Raw genomic sequence first — 19047 nt, forward strand, 5'->3', positions numbered from 1 at the left:
GTTGAATTACTACTCATTGGCTTGTCACTGAAGACTCATTAATCCATCCTCAACTTTAAATAAGGCATAATAATTTCATTTATCATAATTAAAATCATCATTTCATTTAAAATAATTCTCTGTTAATAGTCAACTATATTTATTTGTGAGCACAGACTCAGCTGATACTCTTGCTGACCCTTACTAATTTCCCTAATATCTACCTAAATAGAGGGTTTAATTTCCCTAAACCTACCCAAGTAGAGGGTTATGCTAATTGTGACAACTTACTATTTCTGGGGATTCGCCGCTCTGCTACCGGATTCGGGTCTGGTGGGTCGGGATTCTTCCCCGCCAGCCTGAGTTTCCTACTATTTTGGATTGGTGGGAGTGGTGTAAGGTGCAGTGTCGGTCGTTTTTTTCGGGTGGTTGCCAAGCGGGAGGCTGCCGGGAGGTTAGGGTTGCTGCGGTTGCTGCAGGCACGGCATTTGTGGTTGTATGTGCGGTTGAATGCTGGGATTGACTGTTTTGGGGAGATTGCGGAGTGTAAGGAGCGTATTTGTGGTTTGTGGAATGAGTGGGCTGAGGGTGTTCGTGTGTGTGCTCGTGTGAGTGAGCATGTCGATGGGGAATGGCTTTCTCCCATTCTTTTAGGGAAGGTGAAGGCTGCGCGTGACTGTTCTTTTTACGGCTCTGCAGCGGCCGGATGGGTCCGTCGTTTCAGACACCGATGGAGTGGTGCATTATCTTCGGCAAGAGTTGGCAGCGCCCTATTGGAAGGTGGAGGGGGACGACGCGCTTGCGGATGTTTTCTTGAGTGGGTGCATTCCGGGGTTGTCTGCTGCGGAATGTGATCATTTGGTGGACGATGTTTTGTTGGTGGAGCTTTTCGATGTGGTCCGGTCGTTTCGTTCCGGGAAGGTGCCGGGCTCAGATGGCCTTCCTGTGGAGTTTTATGTAGCTTTTTGGGATGTGCTGGGGGGGTGTTCTTTTGGAGGTGGTCCGGGCTTGCCTTCGGGGGTGCGTTCTACCGGGTGATTTAAGGTTCTTCTCGAAGTGGAGGCCCATTACTTTGTTGAATGTGGACTACAAGGTCCTGTCCAAGGTTTTAGCTAGTCGGTGTCATGATGTTGTCGCGTCTGTTGTTTCTGCAGAACAGTTTTGTGGTGTTCCTGGCCGCTCTTTGCTGCAGTGTAATTCGTTGTTTTGGGATGTGCTTCTCTATGTGTCAGAGTTGTGCTTGTCGGCGGCGATGCACTGCCTGGATTTATCGAAGGCTTTCGACCGTGTCTCGCTTGCCTTTGTTTCTCGTGTGTTGGAGCAGCTTGGGTTTCTGCCTTTGTTTGTTCGTTGGGTGCGCATGTTGTACGCTCGTTGTTGTAGTCGGGTTTGCATCAATGGGTTCTTGAGTGCTACTTTCCCTGTGCACCGTTCTGTGCGGCAGGGTTGTCCACTTTACATGCTTCTTTATGTGCTCTTTCAGGAGCCTTTTTTTGGGCGGTCAAGGCTTGTGCCTTGGTCCCCCCCCCCCACCCCCGGGTTGCCTTCAGGTCTTCGGTTGCCCGTAAGTGGTTATGCGGATGATACCGTTCTGTTCATGGCCTCTGAGGGTTCTGTTGGGCTGTACAGGACGTGGTTGAGAGGTTTGAGTTGGCCACTGGGGCCCGGGTTTATCGTGCTAAGTCCGGTATCATGGGTTATCTTCTAGAGATGATTTCGGGGCTTTTTTTTTAGTGTCCCCACGGCCCAGTCCTCGACCAGGCCTCCACCCCCAGGAAGCAGCCCGTGACAGCTGACTAACACCCAGGTACCAATTTTACTGCTAGGTAACAGGGGCATAGGGTGAAAGAAACTCTGTCCACTGTTTCTCGCCGGCGCCTGGGATCGAACCCAGGACCACAGGATCACAAGTCCAGCGTGCTGTCCGCTCGGCCGACCGGCTCCCCCGGTCGGCCGAGTACCAGGCCGAGTACCGGCCGAGTGCTGTGTTCCCATGTTGGGTGTAGATGGGTGGTCCTCTCGCTTTGTGTGGGAGGGCGTGGTGGTCCTGGTTTCCAGTGGTCTCCTCTTTGCGGGTTCTGGGGATCACCTGGTTCTCTTCCTACGAACGCTCTTTGACTATAATTGGGGTGCAGTTTCTCGTAGTGTTGGCATTGTGGTTGGGATGTTGTCAGCGCACCCGTTAACGATATATCAGCGGGCGTTGCTTGTTATTTGCAAGGTATTATCGCGTGTCTGGTTCATGGCTCGGTGCTTCCCTTTAGATCGCCGGTGGGCTCTGGGGTTGGAACGTCAAGTATATAGGTATGTGTGGTGCGGTCGTTACCATCCTGTTCGTCGTTCGACATTGGTGTTGGCTGTGTGGGAGGGTGGTGTTGGTATTCCTGACGTGTTTACCAGGGCTCGGGCGTTGTTCTGGGTTTCGTTGCGTCAGGGGTTGGAAATGGGTGGGGAGTTTAATGCTTTGTGTAATTTTTATTGCTCGGTTCGGTCTAGTTTCTTGGTAGATTTGGGGGTTTGTCAGGAGGTGGCCCTGTGTACCTCTCCTGTTTACTCTTGGGTGGTGGACATTTTTCGGGCTCTCTGCCGTTGTCCTCGCTATCTGTCTCTTTCGGTTAAGGTGGTATATGGGGTATTGTTTTGTCGTGTCCGGCCGTGAGTGGAGGCCTTGTTCCCATGTTGGGATTGGGGGGTAGGTGTGGGCGGCACTGGGGGCGCGGTATTTGGCGCAGCAGCGGGAAATGTTGTTTCGCATGTTGCCTTTTGTTGTTGGCAAAATATGAACGGCTGTGCATGCTGGGTTTGCATGCACAGCCGTTCACTCACAACACACCACTAGGACACTCACCACACACCACTAGGACACTCACCACACACCACTAGGACACTCACCACACACCACTAGAACACTCACCTCACACCACTAGGACACTCACCTCACACCACTAGGACACTCACCTCACACCACTAGGACACTCACCACACACCACTAGGACACTCATCACACACTACTAGGACACTCACCACACACCACTAGGACACTAACCTCACACCACTAGGACACTCACCACACACCACTAGGACACTAACCTCACACCACTAGGACACTCACCACACACCACTAGGACACTCACCACACACTACTAGGACACTCACCACACACCACTAGGACACTCACCACACACTACTTGGACACTCACCTAACACCACTAGGACACTCACCTCACACCACTAGGACACTCACCACACACCACTAGGACACTCACCACTCACCACTAGGACACTCACCACACACCACTAGGACACTCACCTCACACCACTAGGACACTCACCACACACCACTAGGACACTCACCACTCACCACTAGGACACTCACCACACACCACTAGGACACTAACCTCACACCACTAGGACACTCACCTCACACCACTAGGACACTCACCACTAGGACACTCACCACACACCACTAGGACACTCACCTCACACCACTAGGACACTCACCACACACCACTAGGACACTCACCACACACCACTAGGACACTCACCTCACACCACTAGGACACTCACCACACACCACTAGGACACTCACCACACACTACTAGGACACTCACCACACACCACTAGGACACTCACCACTAGGACACTCACCACACACTACTAGGACACTCACCACACACTACTAGGACACTCACCACACACCACTAGGACACTCACCACTAGGACACTCACCACACACCACTAGGACACTCACCACACACCACTAGGACACTCACCACAAACCACTAGGACACTCACCACTAGGACACTCACCTCACACCACTAGGACACTCACCACACACCACTAGGACACTCACCTCACACCACTAGGACACTCACCACACACCACTAGGACACTCACCACACACCACTAGGACACTCACCACACACCACTAGGACACTCACCACACACCACTTGGACACTCACCTCACACCACTAGGACACTCACCACACACCACTAGGACACTCACCGCACACTACTAGGACACTCACCACACACCACTAGGACACTCACCACACACTACTAGGACACTCACCTCACACCACTAGGACACTCACCTCACACTACTAGGACACTCACCACACACTACTAGGACACTCACCACACACCACTAGGACACTCACCACACACCACTAGGACACTCACCACACACCACTAGGACACTCACCTAACACCACTAGGACACTCACACACCACTAGGACACTCACCACACACCACTAGGACACTCACCACTCACCAATAGGACACTCACCACACACCACTAGGACACTCACCACACACCACTTGGACACTCACCTCACACTACTAGGACACTCACCTCACACTACTAGGACACTCACCACACACTACTAGGACACTCACCACACACCACTAGGACACTCACCTCATACTACTAGGACACTCACCTCACACCACTAGGACACTCACCTCACACTACTAGGACACTCACCACACACCACTAGGACACTCACCACACACCACTAGGACACTCACCACACACCACTTGGACACTCACCTCACACTACTAGGACACTCACCTCACACTACTAGGACACTCACCACACACTACTAGGACACTCACCACACACCACTAGGACACTCACCTCACACTTCTAGGACACTCACCTCACACCACTAGGACACTCACCTCACACTACTAGGACACTCATCTCACACCACTAGGACACTCACCTCACACCACTAGGACACTCACCTCACACTACTAGGACACTCACCACACACCACTAAGACACTCACCTCACACCACTAGGGCACTCACCACACACCACTAGGACACTCACCTCACACCACTAGGGCACTCACCTCACACTACGAGGACACTCACCACACACCACTAGGACACTGACCACACACCACTAGGACACTGACCACACACCACTAGGACACTCATCACACACCACTAGGACACTCACCACACACTACTAGGACACTCACCACACACTACTAGGACACTCACCACACACTACTAGGACACTCACCACACACCACTAGGACACTCACCTAACACCACTAGGACACTCACCTCACACCACTAGGACACTCACCACACACCACTAGGACACTCACCACACACCACTAGGACACTCACCACACACCACTAGGACACTCACCACACACCACTAGGACACTCACCACACACCACTAGGACACTCTCGATGTCTTGCTGGCCTTTCACATTGTGAAAATATAAATATGGACTGACGCTTAAGGACCCCAGACTCAACGCCATGAGAGCACGCGCTGTATAACCTTACACTGTGAACTCTCGGGGTGACTGCTGTTATAGTTATCACCCACCACCTTCCTCCTCCCTCACCAAGGAAGAAACACGCCGATGAGCATCAGAATATTACCTATAACGACTGATTTAAAAAATATTTTTATTAAAAGGCGATATTTGGAACAAACTATGTATTACAATCAGTTGTTATAATGGTCTCATGTATGCATTGTTGTTGTGAGGGGGATTGGGGGGGAGGGAGAATCAATTATTATTATGTTCATTTTGTGTCTATGCTTGCTGCATTTGTTCACTGTATTCCTGCTATTTCAGAAATCTCACCTGCTTTGAAAGGGGAAGTGAGTACCGAGTAGTATTCAAGACAGGAAATCACATGATTTGAATGTATCACTGTTAAACATTATGCAATTATCCACTACCTTTTCGAAGACCAGCCCGTTCTCACACCAGGCTGTTTAAAGCAGCGGCTGTCCTCCCCAGAAGCATTCATCAATTTTAACATACTGTGTATTAAAAATTGGTTTGTTCTCATATATACATTAATATTCTTATACATATAAATTGTATGTTTAGTTTAGCTTAGGTTAGGTTAGGTTAGGTGTTTAGGTAGGTTCAAATTCTCTTCACGGCCCTTGTGGATTTGTTTTGTTGGTAATTATTTGTATTTATAAGTTCGTGGATGAAACATTTATAGAATTGGGGTTCGAACAGAGGACTTGAGCGAAGCACTTGTTCCGGAAGTGTTCGGACGTCATCAGTTCTGAGTCGCAGCCCGTCCTCCAAACAAAGATCCAAAAGTGATTCCATGCACCCGCCAAACCCCCTGTTTATGAATGAAAAGTGGTTTACACACGACTCACAACTGCTGACGTTCGAACATATCCGGAACAAGTGCTTCACTGACGAATTTTGTTCGAATCACAATACTATAAATGCTTCACCCACGTACTACAAATACAAATAATCGCCAGCAGAACCTAAACACCTAACCTAACCTATCCTATGCCTATATATGCACAATATGCTAATATATTATAATATTAATTTATACTTGAGAAAATTCCCGTTTTGAATGAACAGCAAGTTAAAATTTATGAATGCGTCTGTGGGGTTGACCGCTGGATGTAATGGACTTGAGTCGAGGACGGGTTGCTGAGTCGTGTGTAAACCGCTTTTCATTCATAAACAGGGGGTTTGACGGCTGGATTAAAGAGCTTGGATCTTCGTATGCAACCCGTCCTCGACTCAAGTCCATAACATCCAGCGGTCGACCCCACAGACGCATTCATAAATTTTAATATGCTGTTCATTCAAAACGGGAATTTTCTCAAGTATAAATTAATATTATAATATATTAGCATATTGTGCATATATAGGCATAGGTTAGGTTAGGTTAGGTGTTTAGGTTCTGTTGGCGATTATTTGTATTTGTAGTACGTGGGTGAAGCATTTATAGCGTTTTGATTCGAACAAAATTCGTCAGTGAAACACTTGTTCCGGATATGTTCGAACGTCAGCAGTTGTGAGTCGTGTGTAAACCGCTTTTCATTCATAAACAGGGGGTTTGGCGGGTGCATGGAAGCACTTTTGGATCTTTGTTTGGAGGACGGGCTGTCGTATGCGAGAACGGGTTGCGAAGACCTCATATTGGCTTGAAGCTTTTCAGTGTCTCCAACGAAGCAGTTTTCATTCTGTTTCTTGCAACCCGTCCTCGACTTAAGTCCATTACATACAGCGGTCGAAACCACAGACATATTCATTAATTTTTCAGCCCGTCCTCCAAACAAAGACCCAAAAGTGATTCCATGCACCCGCCAAACCCCCTGTTTATGAATGAAAAGCGGTTTACACACGACTCACAACTGCTGACGTTCGAACATATCCGGAACAAGTGCTTCACTGACGAATTTTGTTCGAATCACAACGCTATAAATGCTTCACGCACGTACTACAAATACAAATAATCCAGCCCGTCCTCCAAACAAAGATCCAAAAGTGATTCCATGCACCCGCCAAACCCCCTGTTTATGAATGAAAAGCGGTTTACACACGACTCACAACTGCTGACGTTCGAACATATCCGGAACAAGTGCTTCACTGACGAATTTTGTTCGAATCACAACGCTATAAATGCTTCACCCACGTACTACAAATACAAATAATCGCCAACAGAACCTAAACACCTAACCTCACCTATCCTATGCCTATATATACACAATAGTCAAATATATTATAATATTAATTTATACTTGAGAAAATTCCCGTTTTGAATGAACAGCATGTTAAAATTTATGAATGCGTGTATGGGGTTGACCGCTGAATGTAATGGACTTGAGTCGAGGACGGGTTGTAATTTTTACATGCTGTTCATTCAAAACTGAAATTTTCTCAAATATAAATTAATATTATAATATATTAGCATATTGTGCATATATAGACGTAGGTTAGGTTAGGTTACGTGTTTAGGCTCTGTTGGCAATTATTTGTATTTGTAGTACTTGGAAGTGTTCCACGTACTACATTATTTTCATTTATAAACAGGGGGTTTGGTAGGTGCATGGAATCCCTTTTGGGTCTTTGTTTGGAGGATGGACTGGGTTTTTGTATCGTTTGCAAAGGATGTCTCGAAGGTGTGACTTCGAAAAAAAGCTAGATAACGACAGATATCGATAAAGACAGATAACGATCCCAGCCTCCCGAAGGAGAGCTTGGGCGGCACGAACCCCCACGATGAGGACGTCTAAGTCCCTCACCTATGGGTTCCAGACAGAGATCGTCACAGCCCCCTTTCACCCGAGGCCGGCTTCCTTCATGACCCAGCAGAAGGAAGAGTAATAATTATTAATGAATTTTATTATTATAATAATAATAATAATTAATATATTATATTAATTAAATAATATATATTTATATACATATTAAGTAATTGTTGTAATTAATATATATTACTCATCTTTCTGCTTGGTCATGAAGGAAGCCGGCGTCGGGTGAAAGGGGTCTGTGACGATCTCTGTCTGGAACCCGTAGGTGAGGAGACTCGGACGTTCTCCTGATGCTCGTGCAGCCCAAGCTCTCTTTCGGGAGGCTGGGATCGTTCCTATCCTTGCTGGGGTGGTCCGTTTTCGGCCCCAATTATGGTGGTCTACGAGTTTGGAGTCCCTGTGCCTTCTTTTACGAACTTCAAGGAAAGTTGCACTAGGGGCTCCGAAGTTGGAACCCCAAGTGCAGCTCGCTGTTGCCTTCAACCTCGTTCTGACAGTTCCTGTGACGGCGCTGGAACCAATCGTACTGGCGTTTGCCTTTCCATTGGAGACTTTCGGCACCGTGGAGAGGGGGGACCTGCTGCATGGGTGACAGCTTCTCCCCCATATTAACCTTCTTTGGCTTTGCACCCTGGAAAGACCACTCCAGACCGATAACCAGAGCAAAGCTCCATAGTCTCCAGAGACTCATGGATGATACTACTGTTGGATGTTGGCAAGTTTTGTGATTATTTTCCCTAGTCAATCCTTATTGTTAAAACTGAATTTGTTGAGTAGTCCTTCTCGCTTGTTAGTTCTTGTGGACATGTTACGAGTATTGACGATAGTTTGAACTTCAGTGAGTTTGTGGTCTGAGTATGTAGTATCTGAAACTGTTATGTTCCCTCATTATTTCTTCATTGTTCATGAAGATCACATAGATAATATTTTCGTTCCTTGCTGGCTCTGTTATATGTTTATTTGGTGAAAATGCTTTCATGAAATCTAATTAATTCTCTGACCTATGATTGGTTATTTCTTGCTATAATGTTATTGTTTGATATTATTTAATATGCACACTTTAACACTTGAAGAAAATTTATAATTTTTCATATCCATACCTTATCTGTCCAGAACAATATTTTTATCTTTAATGCTAGAAATAATCATCTCCCAAATAATCAAGTACTCCCATATTACCAAAACAGACGATTGTGGTAAATGCTTTTCCCTGTGTAACCTCGCTTCTTATCTTTGCTCTCACCTGCCTTATGCCCTACAGGTGAAACAGACACTGGACGAGATCCTGGAGAAGCTGCCAGAAGAATTTAACATGACCGACATAACCGGGAAGGTAGAGGAGCGGACGCCATACGTGGTAGTGGCCTTCCAGGAGTGTGAGAGGATGAATCTACTCACCCGTATCATCAGGGCAACACTCAAGGAACTCGACCTGGGGTTTAAGGTGATTACCATAGAATACATGGCTCGTTTTCTTATCAAGGGAGGGATAAACTAAGGAAAACCGTTGAGATTGTGTGCGTATATTGATTTAGGGTGATTGCCACAATTGTTGCAACCACTCGGAATGCATCCACATGGGGTCAAAATGGCCTGGATGGCCATAACTCGCTTTCGCGTCATGATCAACAGCAAGGATCATGGAATATAACTTTCCCTAATAAATCATTGAGCGACCTGGCCTCAAATAATTTATTTGAAATAGGTCTAGGGTAAAGTGAACGTCTAAGTAAAATCCACCAATTTACTGGGGCGAACTTATTTACATGACACTGCGTCTTATATACATAAATCTCTTTATTCATATTAACAACCAATAACAGTGAAGTAAATTAACATAAAGCACAAGTCATAGCAGCTAGATGTCTCTTGGCAAAAATCACCTAACAACATTGGTACACTAGTCAACTCAAGACAGGCTGAAAGATTGTGAACATGGTCGATAGTGACGTTACATAACCAGAAGGGGGTATAATGTATCAGCATAAACATTAATAAGGCAGTGAACTATCACTTTGCCTTCAGAAAAACTAGGTACTAACTGGACTGGCAAATGACAAAGTCTAAACTCTTCTCAAATTACTCAAATCCACAATGACTCGAATTATGACAAAGTTAAGAACTCTCTACGAAAGTTAAATTTCACAATGGCTTGATAAATGCAGTCGTTTACTCGTCTTCAAACGTTAGTTACAGTGACTGGAAATTGGGCAGTCAGGAATCTCATAAAGTCCATAAACCATGAAATTTGACTAAGTCCTGAATTTTCTCTTCAGAGGTAAAGTCCACACAGGGAGCAGAATATGCCAATATCACGAAACCGCTCAAATTCTAATCTTAGTCAACTCACTAAAAAGTTATACCAGTTCACACTGCATTCTAGTCTGAACTGGTAGGTTGAGACATAACACTTGCTAACCACTGATGCTAGAGATATGATTTATGGCTCAAAATTTCCAGAAGCCACATATTTGTATGTCGTAAGAGGATTTTTTCTTTATTCATGCAAGAAAAAAGTTATTGCCAAGGAAAAAAATGGGTGGGGGTGGGGGGAGCTACCGACAGTGATATAAATGGCGAAAATCACCTTCTGTCACTGGAGAATTTATAGTTTATCCTTCATATTAATTTAATTCTCCTAATATATATAATGAGTAACATTTCCTCACGACCCTATTTACGTTTGTGAGGAATTACAAAAATTAAAATGGGGTAGTTAATCATGGTACATTGGTGTTTGTTTAACCAGAATCAATCCCAAGAGGCCTAAAAACTGGTTACTAAATGGCCGTTGACTTAACACAAGTTCATCCGCCCTTTAGCATCTTTATGGGTGTCTAGCCACGCTTCCGCTGACTGGTGGTTATGAAAATTGCATTTTGGTGTATATTTTTTCATAAGTTTGTGAGATGTAATCCTTTGATGAATCAGACCGTCTCTTCATTCAAAACCAGCAACCTGTGCTGATGCCTCAGTCTCCAGCTTAACCTGTCTCTCAACAGACAGGTTATGATATGGATGATTGAGCTATAAATGTTTCAATCATCATTGCTCTGTATCGAAATCTGTCAAGTGCCGAATGGCTGGGGGCTGTTGATGATAAGAATTTAATGGCAACATATTTATGTTGGGTTTAATGCCAGCAGATGGAATCACCATACATGAATGTTTTCTCGTTCTCCGGAAGAATGTTCCTCGCCATCACTGTCAACAAATCCACCTTAACAATTTTCATATGTAAGGAAATTTTCCTGATAATCAAATCATTTTGTTCTCAACCAACATTCGTATTTATTCATCAGTGTCACCCAACAAAAAACAACTAAACTAGTTCAACTAAGACTTTTTCTGGGTGTACAAAAAACGTATTTTGTTGCAGTACTAAAAGGTTGTTTCCAGCACAACCTCAAATGACAACTGAGTAATTCATTGAATCACCTCTCATCGACTCATCCCCGAAGGATTCGAACCCAGATAGCCAGGGCTACATACACCTGAGCGTATCCAGTACTTAACCCACTAGACCACACTGCCTGTTCAAAAGGACTGGAAGTTGTAAGACCATTAACACAATCCTCAACAACCATTCGGTGGTCAATTTGGGGGACATATTTCATCGAATCACCTCGGATGTGGGGCCACGTGAGTAACACAAATGCGAACAAGCTTGAATGATCTCCAAGTCAACATGCAACAGAAAACTCCTCATCCATGAAGGACTCGAATCCAGACGGCCAAGGTTTAATGCACCTTAGTGTATCCAGTACTTAACCTGCTAGACCACATTGACTGTTCAAAAGGATTGTAAGTCATAAGACCCTTAATCCAATCCCCCCTTCCGTGGTGCCTCCTTGTCGTGATGAGGGGCTCACATACACCTCCCTGGGACCAGTGTGGGTTGCCTTTGCCCCCCTCTCCTGCCCCCCTCTTTGGGTAGTGTATGTGCTGAAGGGCACCACGTAGGGGCCTTGTGAGCCATCGGACCACCCGCTGGAGGTGTCGCCCGTGAGGGGCCGCCCTGAGTGGATGGTTGGGTGTCCAGGCAGGGGCGATAGGGGGAGTAGGGTATTAGCACCAGTGTGGGAGAATGGCCGATGTAGTAGGACTCCCCTGTTGAAAAGGGGGAACACCGCTGGGGACGACGCGCCTTTTCTGCACTGGCCCGCGCTCGGCCTTCCTGGCTGGCCTGGTAGGTGGTATCCCTTGGTTCCAGGTCCCATTCTTTGGATATTGGTTTGCTGCATGGATAACAACTCGACTTCTCTTACCCAGGCTCATGGGGTGTGCGAACAGGCCCCTAAGTCGGACCGTCCTGGAAGACCGGGATCTGTAACCCCCACTACAGGACCCGGTTTAGGCCCAGACCGGACCGTCTTGGCTCTGCAATAAGTGCTGGAGGTTTGGGCATGGTGCCCTCAAATGCTCTAGTCCTGTCTCTCTCTCTGTCCCTTGTGTGGAGGCGAGGATCACTCTAAGTTGGAGTGCACTTCTCCCCAGGCCCGCTGCCTCAATTGCAGTGAGGCCCACCCTACCTTCTCCCGTGCGTGTATACGTTACAAACTTGAGACGTCCGTCCTCAACTTGAAGCACCAGGACCGTTTGTCTTTTCCTGACGCTCGGCGCCAAGTTCATCGTCTCCCCTCTTTCGCTGGCGTCTCCTACGCTCGCGTGGTGTACTTTTCCTCTCCTTGTCCTTCCCACCTTCCTTAGTCTCGCAACCGTTTCCAAGCCTTAGACCTGGACACGCCCACCACCACCTCCCCTGTTTCTCTCCATTCAGTCCCGGAGGGTCCCCCTCCTGGTTCTCCGTCTAGGGCTCCCCTTCTTTCTACCCAGTCTGGCATGTCTCCTGTGTCTTCTTTCTCCTCTCCCTCTGGTCCTCCTTCCTGTCATTCTCCTCCGTCTCTTGGCTCTCCACGCCGCCTGACTGTGCGGGCCGATGTCCGTTGCTCTCCTGGTGGTCGTGTTCTTCGCTCTTGCTCTCCTCCTCCTACCGAGACGCTGGAGTCTGTTGCCCAGTACATTGCTGCTGGGACGCCTGTCTCTTTGAGTTGGAAGCGGAAACCTGGCTCCTCTCCTTCCTCCTCCCCGGTCGGTAAGAAGGCTTCGCTTTCTTCTTCGCCCCTATCTCTGATTCTATCGTTCCTTTCCCTCCCGCTTCGGTGCTGGAGCCACCTGTTCCTACTGTGGGGGTTTCTTTAGCCCCCGGTTCCATCTCGGTTACTATCCTTGCTGAGGTGCACTCCCCTCTTTCTGCCCCTCTTTCTCCTCCTCCTTCTGCTCCTCCAGTCCCTGCTCGTCCACCTCTGGTCTGTCCTCCCGCTTCTTTCCTCCTTCTTTACTCAGTTTACCCATGCCCCCTAACCCTGACTTCACTGACCCTGATCCTGACCCTGTGCTTCTTTAACGTGCTGTGTTCCTCTTTCACCTTTGTTTCTTCTTTGCTGTCTGTTGTTCTCCTCTCTCTTTTTGCCGATGTCTATTCTTCAATGGAACATCCGTGTATATTACGCCAATTTCTTTGACCTCCAACTTCTAATTTCACAGTTTTCGCCCCTTTGTATCTGTCTCCAGGAGCAGATACTTGGTGCTCGTCCTGGTCACTTCTGTGCCTATTCTTTTCTCTCCCCCCCCCAGCTGTTGCTGGGGCCCATAATTCTTCTGTTCTCTTGATTCGCTCAGCAGTTCCCTTTGTCCTCTTACTTTTCTCCTCGCCTCTCCACTGTTCTGCTGCCCATGTTTTTGTGCATAGATGGTACACGGTTTGTTCTATTTATCTCCCCCCCACTGTCCCACTTTCTCTTCCCGATCTTAAACACCTCCTAGACTCCTTGCCGAAGCCTGTGCTCCTGCTGGGTGATTTCAGTTGTCGTCATGCCCTTTGGGGTGATGTGCTGACAAACACCCGGGATCGCCTCCTACAACCTTTCATCCTCTCTTCTTCCCTGTCCCTTCTTAATTCTGGTGAGCCCACTCATTTGGACTCGTGGACTAAATCCCTTTCCTGTCTCGATCTTTCTCTGTGCTCGTCATCCCTTTCCTTAGATTTCGGGTGGCGGGTCCTTGATGACCTCCATGGCAGTGACCATTTTCCTATCCTTGTTACTTTTTTCTCTTTTCACCCTCCTCTCTCCTTCCCTAGGTGGCAGTTTGTCGAGGCTGACTGGCGCCTCTTTACTCTCCGTGCTACTATTTCCGACCTCTCCGTACTGCCTCTCCCTCGCTCCCTCCTTCTTTTTCATGACACTGTCTATGACGCTGCCCTCCGCTCTATTCCTCGCTCTTCCTCTCGGGGAACGCAGAAGTGCATTTCCTGGTGGAATGTGGACTGTGCTCGGGCTGTCCGCTGTAAGCATGCAGCCTGGAAGTGACATTGCCGCTGGCAGACGGTTCAGTCTTTTCTTTTGTTTCGGAAGGCGAGTGCGGTGGCCCGTAGGATCATTCGTGCGGCTAAACGTACTTGCTGGATGTCTTATGTCTCCACCATTACGTCCGAAACTCCTCTACCAGTGGTCTGGAAGCGTATTCTCAAGATTGCGGGTAAGTTCGTTCCCAATGTCTCACCGGTCCTTCACCTCCATGGTGCTCTTGTGGCGGACCCATTACAGGTCGCGACCGAACTGGGTTCCCATTTTTCACCTGTTAGTTCTAGTTCTGATCTTCCCCAATCCTTCCTTCTTTGTAAACCTATTCTTGAATCTCGTCCTTTAAATTTTTATACTTATCATCGCCTTCCCTATAATGATCCCTTCTCTCTCTCTGAGCTTCAGTCTGCCCTAGCCCTTTGCAGTTCTACAGCGGCGGGCTCCGATGGCATTCATTATGAAATGTTTCGCCATCTCCCTCCGTGCACGTCTCAGTATTTACTGGGTCTGTACAATCGGGTCTGGGAGTCGTCCTCAGTCCCTGAAGATTGGCTCGATGCTGTTGTCCTCCCTGTTCGGAAACCAGGGTCTCTCGGGTCATCCCCCAAGGACTTCCGCCCTATTGCCCTCGCGAGATGTGTCTGCAAGCTCGTTGAACGTATGGTTAACGTTCGTTTGATGTGGTTCTTAGAGCACTATCACCACCTCTCCCCTTCTCAATTTGGTTTTCGCAAGTGCCGCAGCACAGCGGATGTCCTGGTGAACTTGGAGGTCTATATTCGTACTGCTTTTGCTGCGAAGACCTCTGTTGTTGCCGTCCTTTTTGACCTGGAAAAGTCTGACGACACTACCTGGCGGCATCATATTCTGTCTCAACTTCATTCTTTTGGCCTTCGTGGGAATCTCCCTCTCTTCCTCCAGAGTTTCCTCTCTCGTCGTTCCTTTCGTGTGCGGCTTGGTACCACTCTCTCTACCCCTTTTCGGCAGTATGAGGGTGTATCCAAGGGTAGTGTTCTGAGCACTACTATTTTTCTAGATGCCCTCAACGGTCTTCTTTCCTCTCTTCCTTCTGGCGTCTTCTCCGCTCTTTATGTTGATGATCTTACCCTATGCTGCCAGGGTGATGATTCGCATCTCCTTCAACGGCGGCTTCAACTTGCGATTGATGCCGTGTCGTCTTGGGCCATCAATCATAGTTTCAAGTTCTCTGCGTCTAAGACTTGTGCTATGACTTTTACTTGGAAGCATGTGGTTCTTCATCCCTCTTTGTTGCTTTATGGTCATCCTCTTGTGTACAGGGATTCAACTAAGCTTTTGGGGTTAATCTTTGCACTCGTTTGTCTTGTCAGCCCATATTTCTTACCTCCGAGTTGAATGCTCTAAGGCCCTTAACCTCCTTAAGGTTTTGTCCCATACTTCTTGGGGAGCGGATAGGTGCACTCTCCTCCATTTGCACTCCTCTCTCGTCCTGTCTAAACTCGATTATGGTTGCCCTGCATACTCTTCTGCTTCTCCTTCTACTCTTCGCCGTCTTGATGCTTTGCACCATACTGGGTTGCGTCTCAGCTCTGGTGCCTTTCGTTCGACTCCCGCCCTCAGTTTGTATGTTGACACTGGCTTTCTCTCTCTCTCCAGGACCGCCGTGATCGCTACTGTCTTCGCTATCTTGCGCGGTACTTGCAACATCCTTCCTCTCGCCTCTGTCGTGCTTTAACTTTTACTCCTCCTGTAGCTCCAGTACCTCTTCATCGTCTCCCTCTTTCTGTCCGGTTATCTCGCTTACAGGATTCTCTTTCTGTTCATATTTCTAATGTTTTTCCTCGTATTGTTCCTTCCTTGCCTCCGTGGAGAGTCCCCCTTCCCAAGTTTTGTATGTCCTTGACTCATATCACTAAAGCCTTTACCCCTTAGCTTTATAGTGGGGAGCCGGTCAGCCGAGCTGACAGCACACTGGACTTGTGATCCTGTGGTCCTGGGTTCGATCCCAGGCGCCGGCGAGCAAACAATGGGCAGAGGTTCTTTCACCCTATGCCCCTGTTACCTAGCAGTGAAATAGGTACCTGGTGTTAGTCAGTTGTCACGGGCTGCTTCCTGGGGGTGGAGGCCTGGTCGAGGACCGGGCCGCGGGGACACTAAAGCCCCGAAATCAATCTCAAGATAACCTCAAGATAACCCCTCCTACGATTCTGAAACGCTTCTTCCTTGAGCACTTTTCTTCGTACTCCCAATCTATTTCCCTCTTCACCGATGGGTCTAAGTCTGCGGACGGTGTGGGCTACTCTGTTGTTTTTCCTGAATCGCATTTATATGTGTCACTTCCCTTCGGAGGCTAGCGTCTTCACAGCAGAACTTTATGCTATTCTCTATGCTCTCCGTCTCTTGCTTTCTCATTGTCCTTCCTCCTTTGTGGTTGTAGTTGACTCTCGTATTGCCCTCATGACTCTAAGGTTCTTAAAATGGTGTCCATCCGGTGGTCATCGAGATTCAACGTTGGCTGTTTCTGATTTCTAGTAAATTTAAATCAGTAGAGTTTTGCTGGGTTCCCAGCCATATTGGTTTTTCTTTAAATGAGCGTGTGGATGCTGCCGCTAGGGAAGCTATCCGTTCTTGTCCCATCTTGTACCCATACCTTGTAAAGGTATTCCTTATTCCGACTTTTATCCTGTTATTCATTCCTCCATCCTTGCCCGTTGGCAGGGTTCTTGGTCCTCTGTAGTTAGTAACAAGCTTCGTACTCTCAAATATATTGTGTGTCCCCATGTCCTTCCTCCTACCTCTGTAATTGGCGGTGGGAAACTGCTTTGGCAAGGCTGCAGATTGGCCATACTCGCTTAACCCATGGTCACTTAATGGAGCACCGCCCTGCTCCTATTGTCCAAATTACGTTGTCCCTCATACAGTTGTATCTATCCTTGTTGAATGTCCTGACTTCCGGGACGAGCGTGTGTCTTGCTTTCCGACCGTCCCTTGCGGTCACTTGTCCCTCGATAGAATTCTAGGTGAATCGGATACTTTTGATATCACTCGCCTTATGCGTTTTTGTTCTCGTATTGGCATTCTTGGTGATATTTAGCGCCCTCTGATTATTTCGCACTTTGATAGTGCTACATAGCCTTCCCGGTTTGGTGCCTTCTTTTAATAATTACTTTACCTTACCTTAATCAAATCCCCGACAGCACTCGATGATCCTTCAGTGGTGAGGAGTTTTCTGGTGCAAATTGGCTTGGTGACCATTCAAGCTTGTTTGCAGTTGTGTGGCTCACGTTGACCCAACATGTGCAACGTGATTTGATGAAATATCTGGCTCAACAATTTACAACCTAGTGCTGTCTGGGATTGGATTAAGGCTCTTACAACTCCAATACTTACAACACAGATTGCATCAATACATATATATATATATATATATATATATATATATATATATATATATATATATATATATATATATATATATATATATATATATATATATATATATATATATATATATATTATATATATTATTAAATATGACCGAAAAGTAAGATTAATAATTCTAACACGAATTTTCTCAATCTTTCGTACATTACGCTTCACTGTTGGAGGTAAATCAAAAATCACTTCTCCAAAATTTCATTTTTATTTCTAGTCTGACGCGACCACGGCGCGTTTCGTAAAACTTATTACATTTTCAAAGACTTCACAAATACACAACTGATTAGAACTTGCGTTTCCCTGATTTTATATCTACATTTGAGTGAGGTGGGAAGGGTGATGTGGCATTACATTTGAGTGAGGTGGGAAGGATGATGTGGCATTAACACAAGACAGAACACTAGGGATATTAATAGGGTATTAAAAGTATCAACACAAGACAGAACAGAAACAATGGGTATTGAATAGAAGTGTTTGTAGAAAGCCTATTGGTCCATATTTCTTGATGCTTCTATATTGGAGCGGAGTCTTGAGGGGGTAGAATATCGTTGTGCAATAATTGGCTGTTGATTGCTGGTGTTGACTTCTTGATGTGTAGTGCCTCGCAAACGTCAAGCCGCCTGCTATCGCTGTATCTATCGATGATTTCTGTGTTGTTTACTAGGATTTCTCTGGCGATGGTTTGGTTATGGGAAGAGATTATATGTTCCTTAATGGAGCCCTGTTGTTTATGCATCGTTAAACGCCTAGAAAGAGATGTTGTTGTCTTGCCTATATACTGGGTTTTTTGGAGCTTACAGTCCCCAAGTGGGCATTTGAAGGCATAGACGACGTTAGTCTCTTTTAAAGCGTTCTGTTTTGTGTCTGGAGAGTTTCTCATGAGTAGGCTGGCCGTTTTTCTGGTTTTATAGTAAATCGTCAGTTGTATCCTCTGATTTTTGTCTGTAGGGATAACGTTTCTATTAACAATATCTTTTAGGACCCTTTCCTCTGTTTTATGAGCTGTGGAAAAGAAGTTCCTGTAAAATAGTCTAATAGGGGGTATAGGTGTTGTGTTAGTTGTCTCTTCGGAGGTAGCATGGCTTTTCACTTTCCTTCTTATGATGTCTTCGATGAAACCATTGGAGAAGCCGTTATTGACTAGGACCTGCCTTACCCTACAGAGTTCTTCGTCGACTTGCTTCCATTCTGAGCTGTGGCTGAGAGCACGGTCGACGTATGC

The 19047-nt window shown here is 46.7% G+C and overlaps 1 protein-coding gene across 1 annotated transcript in view; it reads left to right on the forward strand.

The window, feature by feature from the left end:
- LOC123756312 (dynein beta chain, ciliary-like) overlaps positions 1–19047 on the forward strand; it is a 225836-nt gene that overhangs the window by 117562 nt on the left and 89227 nt on the right. The window contains exon 10 of the mRNA XM_069331027.1: positions 9305–9487. Coding sequence (XP_069187128.1) covers positions 9305–9487 — 183 coding nt within the window. The remainder of the gene's footprint in view (positions 1–9304; positions 9488–19047) is intronic.

The sequence above is a fragment of the Procambarus clarkii genome, chromosome 25 (genome assembly GCF_040958095.1).
Source record: "Procambarus clarkii isolate CNS0578487 chromosome 25, FALCON_Pclarkii_2.0, whole genome shotgun sequence".
Lineage (NCBI taxonomy): Eukaryota > Metazoa > Arthropoda > Malacostraca > Decapoda > Cambaridae > Procambarus > Procambarus clarkii.